The following is a 21,040-nucleotide window of genomic DNA, read 5'->3' on the forward strand; positions in this document are numbered from 1 at the left end:
GTGTGTGACTGGCCTAGCTTTAGCTCTTTTGTGGCAGTAAGGATAGCGGCTACACGAGCGAGCGACAGAACGCCTCACATCATGACTGAGTCCCAGACCACTCAGAGTAAAGTGGTCCTCTGTACTGGAGAAGCACACTCTTTTTGGCATTGAGCTTCAACCCCAACCTTCGCATATAAGCGAGGACGACATCTCAATGCCGAACCGCTAACTGTTCTGATTCCGCTAGAATCAGCCAATCGTCTATGCAATTCAGAATGCGTATGCACTGCATCTACGCGCTTTGTGTATGTGTGGGGTGATAGAGCTAGAGCGAAAGCAAGTGCCTGATATTGGTGTTCTTTGCCCCTGAAAGAAACCCTCAGGAACCTCCTGTGCTGAGGGAGGATGAGATATGAAAGTATGCATCTTTCAGATCTATCGTGACAAACCAGTCCTCGGATCTGATTAATTCACGATCTGTTTGAGTGTCAGCATCTTGGACTTGAGTTCCAGCACCGAACACTTCAACAGACGAAGATCTAGTATGTGATGCAGTTCTCCATCCTTTTTTGGCACAATGAGATAACGACTGTAAAGACCGGCGCAATGTCTATAGCTTTCTTTGCTAACAGGGCCTTTACCTCTTGCTCCATTACCAGAGCCTGCTCGGGATGCACTAACGTGAGCAACACCCCGTTGTAACCTGGAGGACGAGAACCAAATCTGCCTCTTACTACTAACTGCAGGACCCATAGAGATATATTTGGCAGTAGCCCCTCGAGGCTGGCCTCTGGTGTAATTGAGACGGTCAGATTAGGGGGCCTGAAGCATACTGGCAGGGACCACCCGAACTGACTGTTTTCGAACCCCCCTCAGAGGGCGCGAGTCCGACGCAGTGTCAAGTTGACGCTGCGCCGGAAGCTCGCTGCAGACCGCTGGGCCCCAAAGCACCAAGGGTGGCGGGGTTGGCAGAACGGTCCCCTGAGGGCACAGAGATGGATAGGGCACCGTATAATGTGTGTAGACTGTTCCACGCCGGTTGGGGCTGCCCTCACCGGTCTAACGCCGGTGGGGCCAAGACCTTTTCTTTTGAGCCGAAGCCTTCTCAGCGTGAACAACGGTCCTCGGATCCGGCTTCTGCTTTGAAGGCTTTGGCTGCTGTATTGCGTATGGGAAACAAGACGGCTGGAGCTGCTCACGCCCAGCAGCCCCAGGGGGTTGGACATAGCGAGAGAGAGATTCTCTTGTATCTTTCTCCATGATTTCCATCAAATTGAGCCAGAGGTGTCTCACAGTGACCACAAGGGCTGCCATAGACCGCCCAAATGTTCAGGCGGTCTCCTTAGTATCCCTGAGAGATAAATCTGTGGCCCAATGAAGTTCTCAAACCCCATCGCACCAAACTCCCTCACTTCTGTCCAAATACCCCAGCAGGTCAGTCTGATATGCTTGTAGCACTGCTATAGTGTGCAAGCAGCCTCCTGCTAGACCCACTCCTGTAAATGCTTTTCCCACTAGATTAAATATATATATATATATATTTTTTAATGGTTTAGTGAGAGAAGCCGATGCCTTCAGGGACGATACTAAACCGGGAGACAGATAGCTAGCAAGCGTCTGTTCTACCCGGGGTATTGGCCCATAGCCATAATCTCTTAACCCCTTAATATCTGAATGTAGCAATGTTCAGGAAAGAAGGAGGCGGGAACCGGCAAACAATTAAACAAAATTTATTTAAAATAAAACAAACAAAACAAAATACCGCCAGCAGCCCCTCGCGGACGACTGCTGGCTACCGAAAATAAATATAACTGCCAGCAGCCCCTCGCGGACGACTGCTGGCTAAAATAAAATACAAATACAAAAACCAAAACACAACGTAAAACCAGGCCTGTTCCTCTCTCGATCATCGACGTCGTCGCTCCTCCTTTATGCTTCCGCTCCTCCGTGAGAGATGCTAGACCGGTGTTCTACACAGGTGTTGCTCATTAGCAACGCACTACCGGCCTTGCGCCGTTCTCTCACGTCCCTCGGCCGTCCTTCGCCACATACCCCCATCGCCCCTCACAGGCCGGGGGGTACCCACGAGCCTGTGCCTAACACCCCCCCCCGGCGGCATCGATCGCTAGGGGGTATGGACCGACAAGCCGAGGGAAACGGAGACGGAAGCATGAGGAGCGACAGATCGAGAGAGGGGAGAGAAAAAAAAACAAAAAAAAACTTGGTCCGGTTCCCACAACGCGCTGCCATCATGGTCCTCCACCAGCTGGGCGATCTCCTCCGCGGTGCCTGGCGGGGACGCTGGGTAGCCCTCGGTGGACGGCTCGACACTCCTCCGCCGCCCGGTGGACGGCGACGGCTCCTTGGGCTCTAGGGCAGACGGCAGGAGTCCCCCGCTCTCTGCTCCTCCCCTTCACTGGTGGACGGCATCAGGCTCTGGCCCACGGCGAGCGGTGGCGACTCCCCCGGTCCTTCCCGGACGGCAGCCGCCCCTCCAACTCCCAGGCGGCCGGCAGCGAGCTCGGCCGTCCCCCCGGCAACTCACTCCCGCGCACCGCCTCGAGCGTCCATGGCCGCGAGTCCCCCGCTCCCTGCTCCTCCCCTCCCCGGCGGATGGCAGCAGGCTCTGGCCCATGGCGAGCGGCGGCGACTCGTGCACCATGCTCGATGGCACCGCGGATTCCCCACAGCGGGGAGGACTCTCTGACAGCACGTTCCTCCCTCTTCCCGGGCTTCGGCACCAGTGTAGCAATATTCAGCGAAGAAGGAGGCGTGAACCGGCGAACAATCAACAAAACTTTATTTAAAATAAACCAAACAAACCAAAATACCGCCAGCACCCCCTCGTGGACGACTGCTGGCTAAAATAAAATACAAATACAAAAACCAGAACACAACGTAAAACCAGGCCTGTTCCTCTCTCGATCATCAACGTCGTTGCTCCTCCTTTATGCTTCCGCTCCTCCATGAGAGATGCGAGACCGGTGTGCTACACAGGTGTTGCTCATTAGCAATCGCACCACCGGCCTCGCGCCGTTCTCTCACGTCCCTCGGCCGTCCTTCGCCACACTGAATATACATGAACTTGGGGGCTAAAAGACAAGAAGAGTTAGGCTTTTTCCGTGATCTAGACAGCTCGTTGTGCAGATCGGGAAAAAATGGAAGGGCCCGTGATGGAGGTGAAAAAATAGAGGGAAGGAAACTCGTTCTTTATTTTTAGGACAAGCTCCCCCTTATTTCTGCTGGCCATTAAATATTTAATTTATCTACAGCCTTGGTAAGCACCTCCACCAGCTTTATTCATTATTTTATATATATATATATATATATATATATATATATATATATTATATAAACTATTATATATGTGCAATATATTTCTCATACACTGGGGAAAGAGATGGCAAATCCACTTCCCCCATGATTGTGCTTTGTTACTTTCAATGCCCAGCACATCTACCTCCTCGGAGGTAAAGCACTGAGGTAGAGCACTGAAGCACTAGATCCCTGGTGGAAAGGGAGGAGATAAGATCCGCGGACCCGTCTCCAACCCCGTAAAGAGATTCTATTTGCGATCCACAGGAATTCATTCTCCTGCACCCTGAGAATCGCGAGCCTGGCCACTTCCCTCGAAAAGTGACAGGCGGGAGCGAAGCGAAAGCTTCTCACAATGTTGGCAATCAGCCAAGGCTGATACTGCATGCTCCACTCCCAACACATCACACGCTCGTGTGTGTCCCTACTCGTTAAATAACGCGAGCAGGGAGGACACAGAGTTTGTGCAATTGTTTACATAGTGTGTGTATATATGTATATATCAGACAGACAACAATAAATATTCACAGACAGTTTTGACACAGATCGCTTTTCTGAGGCACAAAAGCTAACGCTAGTAACGCACCGGATGTGCTTATATCCTTTCCTGGTCATGACGTCACCCGCCCGTGGCGTTCATTCATTCATTCCATTGGACTAGTTGACACACGCGCTTCAGAGGTAATCACGCGAAGGCGTTCCAAGGGCGTCATCGACGCATCGCGAGTTCCCTCGAAAGGGAACAATGTTTTTGCCTGCCGTGTCTCGCCTTAATATAAACACACACTGTTATCAGTATTATTTTGGACAAAGTTTTGCACATTTCACTTCAATGTACACTGAAGCATGAATTGTGAATTAGCAATGTGGAAACGGTGGTTTGTTACTGCAGTAATATCACGTTCAGTGCTATAAATCTCTCCGTTCCAGAATATTTGGTTCATAACATCAATCTTTGATTCAGGTGTTTGTGCAACCGTGCCCTGAAGATTTAACAAAAGTCTGGGTAGGCCTAAGTAAAAAAAAAAGTAAGTAGGAATTAGGAAAGTATGTGAGAAATGAGATCAAAATTACCTTGCTTGCTTCTTTCCGCCATTTCACTGTACGGAAAATGAGCAATTTTAATTGGTCGTCAATTCATTTTGAGTCTGTGTATCATAGCAACGAGCACAAGACTGTGCTGTTATGAATCCAGTGGGAAAATAGATCTTGTGTATTGTTTATATATTTTGTGTGTGTATGTCTCTATGTGATAGAATTATTATTTGATGCAAATAATTCTAGCCGGCTCAGCCAAACTTTATCTGATGGCGGCTCAATTTGGCTTACGAAATTATTGGCTGGCGGTGGCTGAAATTCTAAATGGCGCAAATGGCGGTGCCTGGTGGCGGCTTCGGGGTCTACCGTGACCCAGGTGGAAGCCCAGATACCTGACCTCTACCCGCCCAACCGCACACTTCTGTTGGTTGGCCGTCAGCCCAACCAGTCTCAGCGCTCTCAGGACAGCGCACACATGCTCCATATGTCACTGCCAGTCGTTACTATAGATGACTATGTCATCCAAGTAGGCAGCGGCATATGCAGTATGGGGCCGGAGAATTCAGTCCATGAGACGCTGAAAAGTGACTGGAGCACCGAACAACCTGAACGGAAGTGTAATGAATTGGTGTAACCCTAACGGCATGTTAAAGGCTGTCTTTTCTTAAGATAAAGGCGATAAGGGGATCTGCCAGTATCCTTTAATTAAGTCCAGCGGTGCCCAGGCAATAAAGCAGTTCGTCAACCCGCAGCATTGGATACGCGTCGAACTTCAACACAGCGTTAACTTTGCGGTAATCCACACACAAACGAACTGAGCCGTCAGTTTTAGGCACTAAAACTATCGGGTTCGGCCAATTACTGTGGGATTCTTCTATTACCCCCATCTCGAGCATCGCCTCTAATTCAGACTGAACCACTTTCTTTTTGTGTTCAGGTAACCTATACGGCCAGCTGCGTACCACCACGCCCGGCTCGGTCTCAACATGGTGCTGCATAAGATCAGTTTGACGGGCCAGTTAGTTGTTAGGGGCGAGACTAGACTTGCAACCTAGACAACATAGACTAGTTGTAAATGGTGAGAACACGTTGGGAAATTCTGCCTGCAACCTGCCTACATCAGCAATCTGGGACGGTAAAAGATGATCTTCTGCCAGGCCAGTGCGAGTGATTACTGTTTAATATTCGCCTCTGGCCTGAGATGATCTTCCGCACTAATCACCGTAATAATTGAGATCACCAACCCGCTGGGACCTTTGCCACTTCGCGAGTATTTTGGAACTTGATGTTGGGAGCAATACAAGGATTTTATCTCCCTGTGAAAATTCTCTCAGTCGGGTTCCCCTGTTGTATAATTGGGTCTGTCTGTCCTAAGCCTGTAACAAATTCTCCATTGAGAGCCGCCCCAAGGTGTGGAGTTTTGTTCTCAGGTCAGGACATACCGAATTTTCGTTAAGACTCTCCGAAGGTCCTTCCTCCCAAGTTTCCTTTAGGACGTCTAGCACACCGCGGGGCTGACGTCCATAAAGGAGCTCAAAGGGCGAAAACCCCGTGGAGGCTTGCGGAACCACAGCAAACAACAGGGGTTCCAACCATTTATCCCAATTTTTGGCATCCTCATGAACGAATTTACGAATCATAGTCATTAACGTGCAATTAAATCGTTCGACCAGTCCATCTATTGGTGGGTGATAAACGCTGATATGAATCGATTTAATGCCCAATAACTCGTAAAGTTTGTGTAATGTCCGTTACATGAACGCCGTGCCCTGATCAGTGAGGATCTCTTTTCGGGATCCCCACCCGGGAGATTAAGTGAAACAGTACGTCCGCGACCCTCTTAGCCGAGATGTTGCGGAGCGCCACTGCCTCAGGATATTGTGTTGCACAGTCCAATATCACTAATGCAAAACGATGTCCGTGTGACGATTGTTCTAATCACCAGATGAGGTCCATCGCAATTCTCTCGACGAGGAAATACTGCATTAGAGGAAGTGGCCGCAATGTCGCTTTTTGGGCGGCCGGCGGATTTAACAGCTGACATTCACGACAAGCCACGCACCACCTGCGCATGTTCTCGTGAATGCCCGGCCAAAAAAAAACGGGCCATGAAACGATTAAGTGTCATTATTTGAGCTAAATTTGCCATGGGATTAGAATGAGCCCCCGGGAAAAGCATTCCCCGATGGCTTTTTGGTACTAATAACTGGGTTGTATTTTTCTTTGTCTGATTGTATTGTGTCACTCGATACAACCTGTCTTTAATAATTGCAAAATAGGGAAATGTGAGCGGCCGGTCGAGTTGGGGAGGCTGACTGTCGATGGCACGGACCTGTTCGAACACGTGTTTTAAAGACTCATCCTGAGACTGCTCCAGGGGAAAATCATCTCGCTCCGAGAGAACCTGTCTTTAGATAGTGCTCAGTTCCCCTGAATCCAGACTCGGAGGTCCCAGCTCAGCCTCATCCATCCGTACGTCCGCCCCCTTACCATGCTCTTTCTTAATACAAGAGACATCCGCACATAACCCCCTCAATAATTCACTAAAAGCCGCCCAATTTGTTCCCAGAATCAGTGGATGTCGGTGGTGCGGGTACTGCCACCTCTATACTAGGTTAGGGTGGGCTTAGGAGATCGAGGTTTTTTTTATTAAATCAATTAAAAAACAAACAATTAAAATAACGTGACTCTTGCATTCAAAGTCCAAAGTCCTCGTTCTCGTGTTGGTCGCCATTGGACTCTTCGTCTGCTCAGTCACCAACGTTCCCCTGATCTCCAGTACTCTCTCCCCTAATGATGTTTCCTTGGGGCTTTTATACGGTCTCTCCATGCCAATCACTAAAACAAGATGTTCAAACAAGGTGTTCGTCATTTGCACTTGACCCACTTACGCCGCAACTGTCTTTATCTGTCGGTAAACCACGCCCCCTTGCCACAAACTCCTTTTCTCTGTAATATTGAAGCCAAAATTGAAAAACGCAGTGCAGCTGCACAGCAGACACTAAGCTGAGCTTCTAGAGTGGTCGTTGGCTTTGCTGCGGCAACTGCACCGTCGTAAGTGACGCAGTTTCTGCGTGGCTGTATTCCAGGCACGAAAACTCACTCTGATACCCCTTTTCCACCAACAAGAACCGGGTGCTGGTTCAGAGCCAGAGCCAAAGCTGGTTCAAAGGGTTCGACTGACGAGCTTAATAAGAACCGATTTGCCTTTCCACCGGCTAGAGAGCCACAACAGAGCCAGATCTTACGTCACTGTATACGTCTCATGTTGCCCAGCAACGCTAGTGCGGTAGCGCCAAACAGTACGCCAGGCTTGTTCGAGATGCATCGGCTTCTCGCAGATCGATCTCCGCATGACATCAAAGCACTGCGATAGCGATCTAAAAGCACAAGGAGTCGTATGTTCTCCAAACACTCCCGCAGCTCCGATCGGTCCGCGCCGCTCCGATGCATCTCGAACAAGCCATCAACAATAACGGACGTTGCAATACTATGGATGCTCATGGGTTTACAAAATACATCGGAGTCCAACGCGTTTGTGCAGCTCGCCGTAACTTACATAGACGGATATTTATAATCGAGCTGCTATTAGCTCGACTAGCTGCTATTTAAAAATGGCGGTCACAAGTTTCTATTCGTCTTGTTGGTCACGGTAACCCCGCCCCCAGCCCCTGACGCAAGTGGTTCTTACTTGGCTCTGTTCTAGACCAGCAATGATTTGGTGCTACTTAAGAACCACTTTTCCTGGTTCGGAGCTGGTGCTTTGCGTGTGGAAAACCAAAGAACCGAATTGAAACTAGGCTCTGGCTCCGAACCAGCACCAGCTCTGCCTTGGTGGAAAAGGGGTAATAGTGTCCGTCTGGGTCATGCAGAGAGCTCGAGAGGGCTCTGCATGATTCGCAAAACGGGGGCGCAAGGGCAGGTAGCTCTCCTGAACGAAGAGAGAGCTAGCCGCGGGCGCAAGAGGACGAGCGGTATACTCGGACAAGCGGAGAGTGCAGCTTTTGCATGGCAGATCCCAGGCACGCAACACACTCGCTGTGAAACATACTTCTTACGTACAAGAGTCGCAGCAGCAAACACACTGAGGCTTGGAAAGAATATATGCGCACCTGATGGCACAGCAGAAAAGGGAGCTGAAGGCGGCATCGATTTGAAACAGGAGCCGGCGTCCTCAGACTGCTTTGCAGGTGCTTGTTCCGTTGAAAAGCTTTTCGAAGGCAGCGAAGAAGGCTTCTAATCCGGAGGTCAGCGAAGTGGAGACTTGCTGAAGAAGATTAAATCTGATTTTATGGCAGAAATGGGGGCTAATATAGCTATAAGCCACGCCCATTCTGGCGGGCTATGACGCGCCAGGGCGCAAAGCGGCCTGATTAGTTCGCGTACATGAGCCACCTCTCATAGAATAGGTTCGAGCGGTTGCCGCAGCACAGCCAATGACCGCTGCTCTAGATGCTCAGTGTAGTGTCTGCTGTGCAGCTGCACTTTGTTTTAAAAATTTGTCTTCAATATTCTCGAGAAAATTAGTTTTTCCCGTAAGTTACTTACGCAATACGAGAGACTCTCGAAAGGGAACCAATCGAGGGATGAAATGGCTCGCGAGAGAGGGGGTGACACCAAATTGACGTCCACGCAAAGTTTCTCAGCATTTCATCTCGACACTTTCTGCCCATATGTACGCATGAAGTCTCGTTGAGAGAATCAGACAGACGCTGATGCTGTTACGGGGAGTTTCAACATCTTCCTCCTCCGCCGCACTATCAGCGCAGGAGAAAATACATCTGGACTGGTAAGATTGCTTATATCGTGAATATGTCGTGCTGTAGAGGTTTAGAAATACCATAAATTCAGTTGTATGTATGATGTGTGAACATCTGAGCAGATTTGCGACATGAACACAGTTTAAAAGCGTCGGGAATTTTAATGATTCCTTACATTTCTGTGTTGAGTAGTTATGCAACTGATTTTATCATCTGAATCTTGCCATGTGATATGAAATGTGTTTTTTTTTTCTTTTAGACTAAAATAAGCCATACATTTATCAGAAACGCAAAATGATCCTTGAGGTATTTTAAAGAAACGTATCCTTATGGAGAAAAAGTCATTAAAAATGTGTGTCCTACAATCTAGTGAGAAATTTGCTCAAGTAGCTATCTGAGCATAATCTCAATTCAGGAAGCATTATGTGAAATATTAATATCTGTTGATGGAAATTATAAGTGAAAGGAGGTGATCGTTTTCACCTTTTCCACCAAGTTAGAATTTGAGACTTGATAAAATGATCTCGTTGACAGCTGAACGTGAAGAGAAAACAGTCGGAGGAAATAGTAATTCTGGGAACGAATAACCACAACCAGAGATTTCCACAAGTAGGATTTAAAATATAATATTTGGCTTGTGGTTGTCAGGGTGCATTAAAAATATAATCTCAGAAAATAAGTAAATTTTTTTCAAGACTAGTCAGGGATTGTTTGGTTATGCAACTTGAGAGACAAAAGATTATAAATGTTAGGATGAGAGGTATGTTATTGCACTTTATATAGATTAAGAATGCTTCCTGCCATTGTGGAGTCTTTATTATGGTGTCTCTCTCTTTGCAATTTGATCGGCAGGGTTGAAAGGATCACAAGGTAATGGTTATTACACTATCCTTTTCTCTTAAAATAGAACATTCATAGAGATATTCTCATGACCATATCACGATCCAGACAGACCCTTCAGTCAAGACATGGTGTGGGGCAGTTGTAATCTAGCAATAAGTCACTATAAGATTAGTTTTCGGACGGCACCACCCCTTGCATTATCTGGAGTTCAAGGCTTGTACTTGACCATTGCATGTTCTGCTTGTAATCTTAGATGTTATTGCATATTAGCAACACTTCACATTGAACTGTGTTTAATCTATTTTTAAATAAAAATCTGCACAGAAAGAATAAAGAAACAATAACAGATGGTCATAGCAGTTTTAGTTTATGTAACTTAAAAAGGAAACCTCAACTGGAGGGTTAATGTTCATAGAAATAGGGGGAAAACGATGCCCTAAATGTACTAAATAAAATACATCTAACCATGTAATCGTGTTTATCATATGTAGGCTACGCACATACAACGAGCGCATTTAGCCCAGAACACAGCATTGTTTTGGATTTTCATTAAGTTCAGTTGTGAAATATACTTAATAAAGGCCAGAAGTGATTTTGGGTTGGTTTGGTTCATACTTGATGTTCAATGTAAAATCTGCATCTTGCAGAAAAACAAGTTGAGAACCGGTGCAATGTACTGGGTGTATTTCTATAGATGTTGGCCTACCTTTTATATTTTTCTGCAGAGGACCAAGAGGTTCAAGGTTGAAAAAAAGAAAAGAAAAAAGACTTTACATGTGCGGTGTTGAGGGATTTCTCAATGGACAGAGATCATACATGTGGGATGTGAAACCACATTAGCTAGTGAGGGGAAGTTTTCCCATCCTAAAAAGGTGCTGATGAAAACATCAAAGGTCAGTGGATGGATGTAATAGATTTTGATGGACTGTCAAACTTCATCAGTCGAATGAAGATGAAGTGTCTAAAAAAAGCTATATTCTTATACGACACTTATGCTTTAGCCGTCCCCCGGTGCATTTTCAAAACCCGTTTCCCAAGAACCAAGGTGACACCAGGAGGTTCACCCTGCAGCAATTACTGGATGGGGTGACGACGTGACGTTAGAGATGATGGGTGCCCTGATTTTTAACTACAGCCCCATGGCCCAAAATCTGACATTTTAAAGAAAAGCTTGTATTTACGCTTGCCTTTGGTGAAAGACACACAGCTAAATTGCATCTCAAAATGTAAAGGTTCAGTCAAAAATCAACGTCATGTTGATTAAAACCTTTATCAATATGGATGCTGCTCTTTTTCATATGTAATGGAATGTTTATGTATACATTATTTTTTCATGTTTTTGAAATAAGTCTTTATTTGATCAAAATACAGTAAATACAGTAATATTGTGAAATATAAATCCACAATATCAAATATTATTTAACAATTTAAAACAAACATTCCCATTTGAATATATCTTCAAATGTTATTTATTCCTCTGATGACAAAGCTGGATTTTCAGCACTGGATTTTGTGTCACATGATCCTTCAGAAATCATTGTAATATGCTGATTTGCTGTTCAAGAAACATTCATTATTATTATCAATGTTGAAAACAGTTGTGCTGCTTTATATTTTTGTGGAAACCGTGATGCATCTTTTTAACAAGATTCCTTGATTTAAAAAAGTTCAAAAGAACGCCATTTATTAAAAAAAAAATTACTGTCACTTTTGTTCAATTTAATGTATTCTTCCTTGCTGTATAAGAGTATTAACTTCTACCTATAGTGACGAGGTTTAAGAGTGAGTACATGACAGCTTCTTCATTTTTGGGTGAACTGAAACGGCTCCTTTTAAGCTATTTTAATACATTTTTCCCCACATAGCTTTATTCTTTATTTCCTGCTATTAGTGTCCCCCCAAAAAATAGACTACGCTAGAGCAGCTGTTCTACAACCCTGATTTTCCGATAAATTGACTTGTCTCTGTGTAGTTGGCCTGCCTAGATGGATTTAAACCACATCGCCTTGGGCCACTTTGTGGTATTTCAGCAGTGTTATTACCTTCAGTGTGCGTCCTATGTAGTGAATTGCCCTTCCACCATCCTATAGGGAGACACATATTTATGAGCTCATGTGTTCCTCAGAACTGATGTGAATCCATTACAGCAGAGAGCCTTTTCCTCTTCAATCTGAGATGCTGAGGGCTTTTGTGGTCATGAACCCGCATCAATAACACTGTTGTTCAGCTGCCATGTGCCGCATGTCATTGTCCTTTTGCTGGAGGTCGAGAGAGCTCATGTCAAAGAAAGAGAGAGATAATGTCCTGCTATCCAAGTTTGTCGAAATGTGTAATTGCCATCTGTGTAAAGAACATAATGAGTGGAAATGTGTTTGTATGGTCAGCTCAGGGATAAAATTCTCAATCAAGATGTGATTCCATCCTTGACAGCTACATTATATCATTTTATTTTTTAAGATTTCTGAAAATATTTGAGTTGGAAAAAAAAGATGTCTAGATGTCTCTAGATATAACTATGGTCTGCAAATTTGCAAATATGTTTTCTTAATTTATATTATTATCCGTCAGGTGAATCTTTGTAAACAAATGGTCAGATGATTTAGAAAAGCACTAGCACAATGTAGCTGTCTTCAAACAAAAAGATCAATGTTTTTATATGCTATTTGAGAAAAAATAAACCTAAATGGTTTACTTACAGTTGTCATCAGTGTCATTCCAAACCTCTGATTTTTTCTTCACAATGAAACACAAAAGAAGATATTTTCAAGATGACATTGTACGAAAAAAACAAAAAACACAGGTTTAGAACAACATAAGGGTGAGTAAATAATGACAGAATATTCATTTTTGATGAACTACTCTTCAAAGATTAAATAGGAGAAAGTATTTTATCGGAGAAAAATATTACACACTTAAGCAAGATAATTCTTTTAAGGAATGGTTTGATTAGGTTTGATCACTCCCATTATAATTTGTTGATCCAACAGTTCCATCAATAGTCTGTTTAATCAGAGGTTGTGATTAGCCTGGCATAACCCAAGGTCATTATGAAGCTGTCAATTTCCCAAGTGACTCACAGATGCTAATATGAGTCAAATATCTTTCTAATACCGAGAGCGCAATAAAGTACAAAAAAATGGTTGCCGGAAAAAAGTAAAGGTAATGCTTGTTGTCTGACTTTGATTGTCGTAGTTGTTATTAGCTTATTAGCTGCCCTTCAAGCAGTCCCGGCGCCAGGACACACCACATGGGGGCGCTTTTATAATTCTCAGGGGGGTTTCCACTTGAGATCGGGGGATGGGGTGAACCGCAAGTCCGTGGCCCTCCTGTCTACTTCATTAGCATGGGAGAAGGCGTGCGAAATGTGAATTATTGTCCATCATTTTGAGAGCAATTGTTGATAAAAAAAAACGTCACTGTGGCAAGCAAGGCGGGGCCAAGAGCCATAGGAACTGAGCAAGGACGGTGGCCCGATTGCTAATGTGCGTCACCTTCGCATTACACAGAGGAGCACTGGAAGGACCAAAGGAGAATTGACGACTATTTATATTGTGGTTTTGTTTGGTTTTATTCTGTGAGGGGCTGCCGCTTTAATTTTGCCACTAATGTAACAAGGTTAAAGGCTCAGGCAAAGAAGGAGGCGCGAACTGGCAAATGATCAACGCAAACTTTAATATCAACAATATCAAGCTAAACAAACAACAAAACGAAAGTGAAGCGGCAGCCCCTCACCGACGACTGCTGCACAAATATAAACAAAGCACAAAGTAAAGTCCAGGCCAGGTCCTCTCTCATCCTTCACCGTCGTCACTCCTCTTTTTAACCTCCCGGAGCTCGAGACCGATGTAGTGCGCAGGTTCCCATTGGCTCTCATCCCTGCCCTGCTTATCATAGTTACGTCGCAAAATATTGGAAATATTTTAAACCATGAAGCCGAGCCAGCGGATATTACACAAGCATTGTGCAAACTTTACGATAGAATTATACAGGTGAAGAAGTCTCAAACCCCAGTCCATTTGGTGCAAGTAAAACCTGATGATGAGAGCTGAATCTACTTCAACATTTTCTGATAATAATAGTATATAATGGTTTTAATTTATTTTCTTAATATTTCTCTTGGTGCCCATACGTTTTGAGAAAATTAGAAGAGAAGTAATTAGTGTTAAACAAGTTGTTTTTTTAAATGAGTAGTAAGCTAATCTAATATCTTTTAATGACAAGAAACTTGCAGCTACAGTGAAAATGATCCAAATCATGAGGAAAGATCTAATTACTAGAACAGGGGTGCGCAATCCTGTTCCTGTAGAGCAATGCCTATCTGCAGAGTTCAGTTCTTACCCTGATCCAACAAGCCTGTCTGTAATTATCAAGTGTCTTAATTGGCTGGTTAAATTGTGTTCAATCAGGTTTGGAGCTGATCTTTGCAGGAAGGTAGATCTCCAGGAACAGGATTGGGCACCCCTGTACTAGAGCATCTGTCAAACCTCTTCAAGGTTTATGGAAGCAGAAAGCAGTTTGGCAAAATTCACTCTTTTGTTTTCTGACTGAATCAATCTGACCTTGTAGACAGTCAGCAGCTCACAAATAGTGATAAATGTCTTGTTGTGTTTTGGCTTCCTGTGAGAAGAATTTTACATAAGCTTTAGTAAAAGGGACAGTTCACACAAAAATTAACATTTTGTCATCATTTTCTCGTGTTGTTGCATGTTGTTTGGCTTTTTTTCTTGGAACACAAAAGGAGATTGTGTTGCCTCTCAGTGAAAGCGGATGGGCATGGGCTATCAAGGCAATATATATATATATATATTATTAAACAAATATATCAATATAATAGTACTTCAAATGACTTTTATGCGATAATGCATGTCTCTTTGTTTAGCAGGGGTGGTCACCATTGGTCTTTCATTTCATTTTTTGAAATATAATTCTGCTATTAAAAAAAGTCATACCGGTTTGGAAATGACATGAGGGTGAATAAATAATGACATAATCTTCATATTTGGGTGAATTATTCCCTTAAAGTGTCCTTTTTTTTATTATGTACCAGTACCTTAGCTTGATTTAGATGCCTGCTGCTAAAAATACTTGTTTGCCTTCATTTTTGTCTTTTTGGTGTATTCATTTCTTTTTTATCTCAAACGACAATGAGCATTTGATTTGCACAAGTAGCGAATCTCTGTGAGCGGTTATGAAAGCATGTCGCTCAGACTTGTCTGTGTGATATGAAAATTAGATGATTAATTTAGTTCTGCCTTATATAATTTCACACACTCCCTTAAATTCTTGAGTCATTCTCTCCACACACACAAACCTCTGATGCTGCTGCCTGTGATATATGCCAATATATTTCAGAGGGACAGCATGTCAGCGCTGTGGTAATGCGATATTTTGTATCCTGTGAAGGACACATCTTCAGAGATATCACATATTAGATATATCATATGCTCATCGGACCTCTATCTTAGAATGTAGTCCTTTTAAAAATGCTGGGTTGTTTCAACCCATGTTTAGAGAGATCTATCATATAGGGAACATAATAGGCTATTTAGACTGACAACCTAGCAACCACTAAGAACAGTTTACCAACCACATAGAAATGCCCCGTCAACCTTGCAGAACACTCTAGTAACCACCTGGCAAGCATCCAAAATGTCTAGAAGCCACATAGCATCACCCTAGCAACCATTTAGAACACTTTAGCTACCGCTTAACAGTACCCGGGCAACCACCCAAAATGTCTAGCAGCCACATGGCAACACCCTAGCAACCACTCAGAACACCTGACCCGCCTTGTAACTACTTGGGTATCGCTTGAATTTTAACAATTCCTATTCTTATTGATTCCAATACGATATAAAAAAACTTAGATATCATTCACATGTATTCTAAGTCTTATTTCAAAACATTTCATTGTTGCTGAATAGCATGAACAAACAGGCTAATAAATAAGACTTACAAGGAATTTTTGCCTATGGACTCAGTATAGTATTGGGAACTATTCAATATGAGAGGCGGTCTTCACATTTTTTTGATGTGTGCGCAAGACAGAAAACAGAACTCAAGTTTTATTGCACTTGAATGGTTTAAAATCATACTAAAATAAAATTTTCTGTGCACACGCTTTGGATGTGTGTGCAGCACAGAAAACAGCGCGCAAGTCTTCTTGCGCTTGAATGGTTTAAAGTAATTTAAATGCACACAAAGAAATCGATAAGAGGAATTACATTTTTTATTTTATTACCAGTATCCGTATGACCTTACAAGTATGACCTCAAGTATTGATTTTCGGTTCCTAACCCTACTTGACACCACCTAAAATGTCTACCTGCCACAAAGCCATACCCTAGAAACCACCTAGAACACTCTATTAAACATCTGGCAACCACCCAAAACGTCTGCAATGGCCTACCAACCACTTTAGCTGCTTCATAACAATGTCCTAGCAACCACTTATAATGTCTAGCAGCCACATAGCTACACCCTAGCAACCACTCAGAACATTTTGCATAGTGGTGCCCTGGAAACCTCCCAAAACATCTAGCAGCCACGTAGAAACACCCTAGAAACCACTTGGGCAATTGCCTAGCAACTACTCAGAACACTTAGCTACTGCATTGAGAGCCCCCTAGACTTGTGTTGCCAAAAGCAACACACTCTTTGCTGCCTTAAGCATTGGTATGTCATTTGTGAAATACAAATTGCAGAGTACTTCTTTAAAAGATTATGTGTGATAAATTATGCTCTTTAGAGCTGTGAAGGATTGAAACTGTGGAGTAGATAATCTCAGTAAGGCATTCCCTGAATCAGCTTCCCTCTCCACGTGAGATGAATGATGTAATAAGCTAGTGTGAAACTCCTGACAGTTGGTTTGGAGGAGCGAGAGGATATTAGCCGCGGCTTAATTACAACACTTCCTCAATCCAAGTTAAACTCAGTGTGGCCGGCTCAAAGAATAAATTAGCTAAAGTGACTGCGAGAGTAAAATATTTGATGCGTTTGATACAATCTGTATGCATTACAGAAGTCAAGTGAAGTCACTTTAGATGCAGTGCTTATTCAAGTATGTGGAGTAATAGCACATAGGAAGGAAACAGGAGTTTAACAAATCCGTTTACAATTTCATCTAAAATTAGTTTTTGAGGAAGCATCCCTAATAAATACTATGCAAACATATTTAAAGTCCTCATGAAATCAAAATAGACAGTATATACTTTCTTTGTGCACATAAACTAGTGATGTGGTGAACAATTAATATGTGCAAGTTAATACACAGAAAAAAAAATAGTTCTAAAAATCAAAATCTAAAAAAGTTGCTTCCGCTCTGGAATGGCGTTCCCTCTCTGAAGTACCTCCAGAGAGAGAGTTGCGTCAACTCCGTTCACTCCAATGGACCGTTTTTTTTACAGCAATTGCGGCTCATGGAGCCTCTCAATAGTTCCCAGAAGTGGCAGAAAATAAATGCTGCACCGTAGAATTGCAGATTGTGATCCATCTGTGTATCTTACATGTTCTCCTATTTCTTGTTATGCGCAAATAGCTGGGACAATGCAGTAGAAAGATGTATATTCGAATGTCTCTGTATTATAAAAGCATAAAGCATGATTTCTTTTGTTATGGCACGGTAGATTCAGTATTATAGCGTGGCCACAAAAATATTTTTTTCTAGTATTTCATTGAATAAGGTTCTCAATGTCCATCCCTTCAGATTGACGGAGGTTGACAAGGTAAACCGGTCAAATACTGTGTAAAAATTTGCTAATACATTGGCAGCTTTTAAACCAGTAGTTCGTGATATGATTATTTTTTATCACTTCATAACATAAAAGCCATTAGAGGCCAAAGAAAGGAGAACTTGGAGATAAAAGGGATAAAGAGTGAATACTCATGAGAGAGACCTCCATCTGTCAGCTTAACAGACAGGATGACCTGTCAACATCCCGAGGGAGTTTTTGCAAAGATTATTAGTTGAGTTTATGCCATTATTAGAGCAGAACGAATCAGATGTTTTGGTGGACATATGCATAAACAAATTTATGAAATGATAAGGTGAAAATACTTTGGAGAGATTTGCATTGATTTCTCCTTAAACAAGATATGTCTGCTCAAATTTCAAGTCCACAAACATCTGTTGGATTAAGGGGCTTAACCTCTCCCAGAGATTCACTTGTTGAGTTAAATCCTTTCCCATTAAATCCTTCTCAACATATTGCCCATTTTAATGCCAGCTAACGGTCTTTACATGCTGCTTTTCCTCCAGGTCAACCAACTGGCCGTCTGCAGATAAATGCAAGGACCTCAACAATGAGTCGACTTTCTTATGGTGTTTGAAGAGTGGACGCTTCTGTGAACTCCTAGCTGCTTCTCATCTAACTTTGGGACTTATGGAGGCCTCTCCAACCTCAGACAACATCAGCAACACCTCAGCTGTGTTGGGTCAGAGAACATGGGTGGATTCCAACGTGTGCCCTCCTTCTGTGAGCGGCACAACCCTTCTGATCGTGGCCTACAGCACTGTTATAGCGGTGGGCTTGGTGGGCAACACTTGTCTGGTCTTCATCATATCCAGACAAAAAGAGATGAGAAACGTCACCAATATCCTCATCGCCAACCTCTCCTGCTCCGACATCCTCATGTGTGTGGTGTGCCTCCCCGTGACAGTCATCTACACGCTCATGGACCGCTGGATCTTGGGTGAGACGCTGTGCAAGGTCACGCCGTTTGTGCAGTGCATGTCCGTCACGGTCTCCATCTTCTCGTTGGTCCTCATCGCGTTGGAGCGGCATCAACTCATAATCCACCCCACCGGCTGGACGCCCGCTGCAGGACATTCGTACCTGGCCGTGGCCGTCACCTGGATGGTGGCCTGCTTCATTTCCCTACCCTTCCTGTCCTTTAATATCCTCACTAACGTCCCGTTCCAGAACCTCAGCCTGCCGTTTAACCCATTCAGCGACCACGTCATTTGCATGGAGCTCTGGCCGTCTGAACGCAACCGTTTGGCTTACACCACCTCGCTTCTGCTTTTCCAATACTGCCTGCCCCTGCTTCTCATTTTAGTCTGTTACTTGCGCATATTCCTGCGTCTGCGCAGACGGAAGGAGATGGTGGAGCAGGCCACCGAGGCCCGGCAGAGAAAAGCACGGGGCGCTCAACGCATCAATGCCATGTTGGTCTTAATCGTAGTCGCTTTTGCTCTCTGCTGGCTCCCGCTCAATGTTTTCAACACCATTTTTGACTGGTACCACCAGGTGCTTCCTTCTTGCCAGCATGACGTCATCTTCTCCGCCTGCCACTTGATGGCCATGGCATCTACCTGTGTGAACCCGGTGGTGTACGGCTTCCTCAACACCAACTTCCAGAAGGAGCTGAAGGCGACGCTCCAGCGATGCCATTGCGGCTGGGGCGTTCCGGAGACCTACGAGAGCTTCCCGCTTTCGACGGTGGCCACCGATGTCACCAAGGTTTCTTCCATGCAGCAGGGCTCTCTGGGCAGATCGGAACAGTGCGCTCACTGCTAAAGAGACTGCAGGAATGGAGAAGAGAACAAGGGGAGGGGTTGAGGATGAGCTGGCATTGTTTCCATGGAGACGTGGAACTGCTATGTGGGTTTCTGCATCAGTTCATACCCAAGAGATCTAAAAACAACCTCTACCAACTGTTGCCGTGTTTTCCAAAGTCCAGGTCTGCATGTTCCTACGAGGAACGCAGCGTGATGTTTTGTTAAAGACAGCTAGGGTAGTCAGGGCATCATTCCTTTCCCCAAGTACGACTTGTACGGGATAAATGTTCCATCAAGAATGTGATTATTCCTCTGATGACACTTTCAAGCTGTTGTGTTATGAGAGGAAGGACTGATTTATGAGACTGGATTGTTTTAGTGCTCATTGCGCTCCAGACGTTTCACATCAAACAGGAAGTTGTTGTTAAAATTCAATTACTTTTCATGTTCAATTCTTTTAGTTTTTTGTTAAAATCACTGTAGCAGTGAGTTGGTGCCCTCACCAAAGTATTTATTCTGTTCATGTCAGGTTTTGTTGTTGTTGTTGTTGTTGTTGTTGTTGTTGTTTAATAAATTGGAACTATTACTATTTATTGTGTTGCTTTGGTGAGATCGCTTACGCTGCATTTGAACTTTGAATTGTGCCTCTGTAATGTTGGGAAACATATTAAACGTTTGAGCATTGGTGTTGACAACACACCCATCTTCTGCTACAATATATACATGACTGTGCCAATGCCAGTTTGGTATTACACATTTTCTTGATGATCCAAGTCAAAGCAAAGTTAAGTTTCTAGAAAAGTGTTTGGTGTTGACGTTCTTGTTGCCTTATGAATACTAGTTCTGAAAGCGCAAATAAATTAAGAAACATGACATCCATGTACTTCTCTTCTGTCACTTGTTGTTTCTCTTGTTAATCTTCACTCTCTTGGCAGCATCCCTGGTAATTGCATTGAACGCTCATTCTCCTGCTCATTACTGAAGATGAATTAATTTGCATATACAGCAGGAGTGTCTGTATTACCGATGCATGAACCACTAAGTGCATGTTTACATAGAGAAATCTTTTATGCAGGTAACATTCCACCTGAGGCATCTTCCTTTTGATGCCGTCAAGGTAGTCGAGTCGAGTTTGCCTCTTTAGAAACAGATTGCCATCTGAGAGGCAATTTTCCTGGCTTGTATAACGGCAATAACATAACAGCTTTCATCACAGATACAAGAGTAAATATGTTTTATAGCATTCCTGTGGTGATTGAAAAATATGGGGGAATATTAGAATGATTAGATTTTCATTTTACAGGTGCTGTAGTGACATTGCATTTAAGGTATAGCATATATATATATATATATATATATATATATATATATATATATATATATATATATATATATATATATATATATATATAATGTACATTTATTTTAAATAAAATTTTTTTTGATTGTTTGGGGGTGAAATGTAACCTTGACATGTTTTTGAAAGGTTTCATGTGCACACACAAAATATTTTTTCAAACATAATCATTAACCGTAAAACATATAAATGTCTTGGAAGTTCATTGGTCGAGTTAAATTTATGCCAGATCATGCCGCTCTTCAA

The 21,040-nt window shown here is 43.5% G+C and overlaps 1 protein-coding gene across 1 annotated transcript; it reads left to right on the forward strand.

Annotated features, from left to right (window-relative positions):
* Positions 1-8,789: 8,789 nt before the first annotated feature.
* Positions 8,790-20,316, forward strand: npy8ar (neuropeptide Y receptor Y8a). The gene is made up of 2 exons (XM_077243516.1): positions 8,790-9,124; positions 18,196-20,316. The coding sequence occupies exons 1-2, from the start codon at positions 9,051-9,053 to the stop codon at positions 19,454-19,456; spliced, it is 1,335 nt and encodes a 444-aa protein (XP_077099631.1). The 5' UTR covers positions 8,790-9,050; the 3' UTR covers positions 19,457-20,316.
* Positions 20,317-21,040: the final 724 nt, after the last annotated feature.

The sequence above is a fragment of the Siphateles boraxobius genome, unplaced genomic scaffold, assembly GCF_051911475.1.
Source record: "Siphateles boraxobius isolate OS27281-9 unplaced genomic scaffold, OSU_SipBor_1 25, whole genome shotgun sequence".
Taxonomy (NCBI): domain Eukaryota; kingdom Metazoa; phylum Chordata; class Actinopteri; order Cypriniformes; family Leuciscidae; genus Siphateles; species Siphateles boraxobius.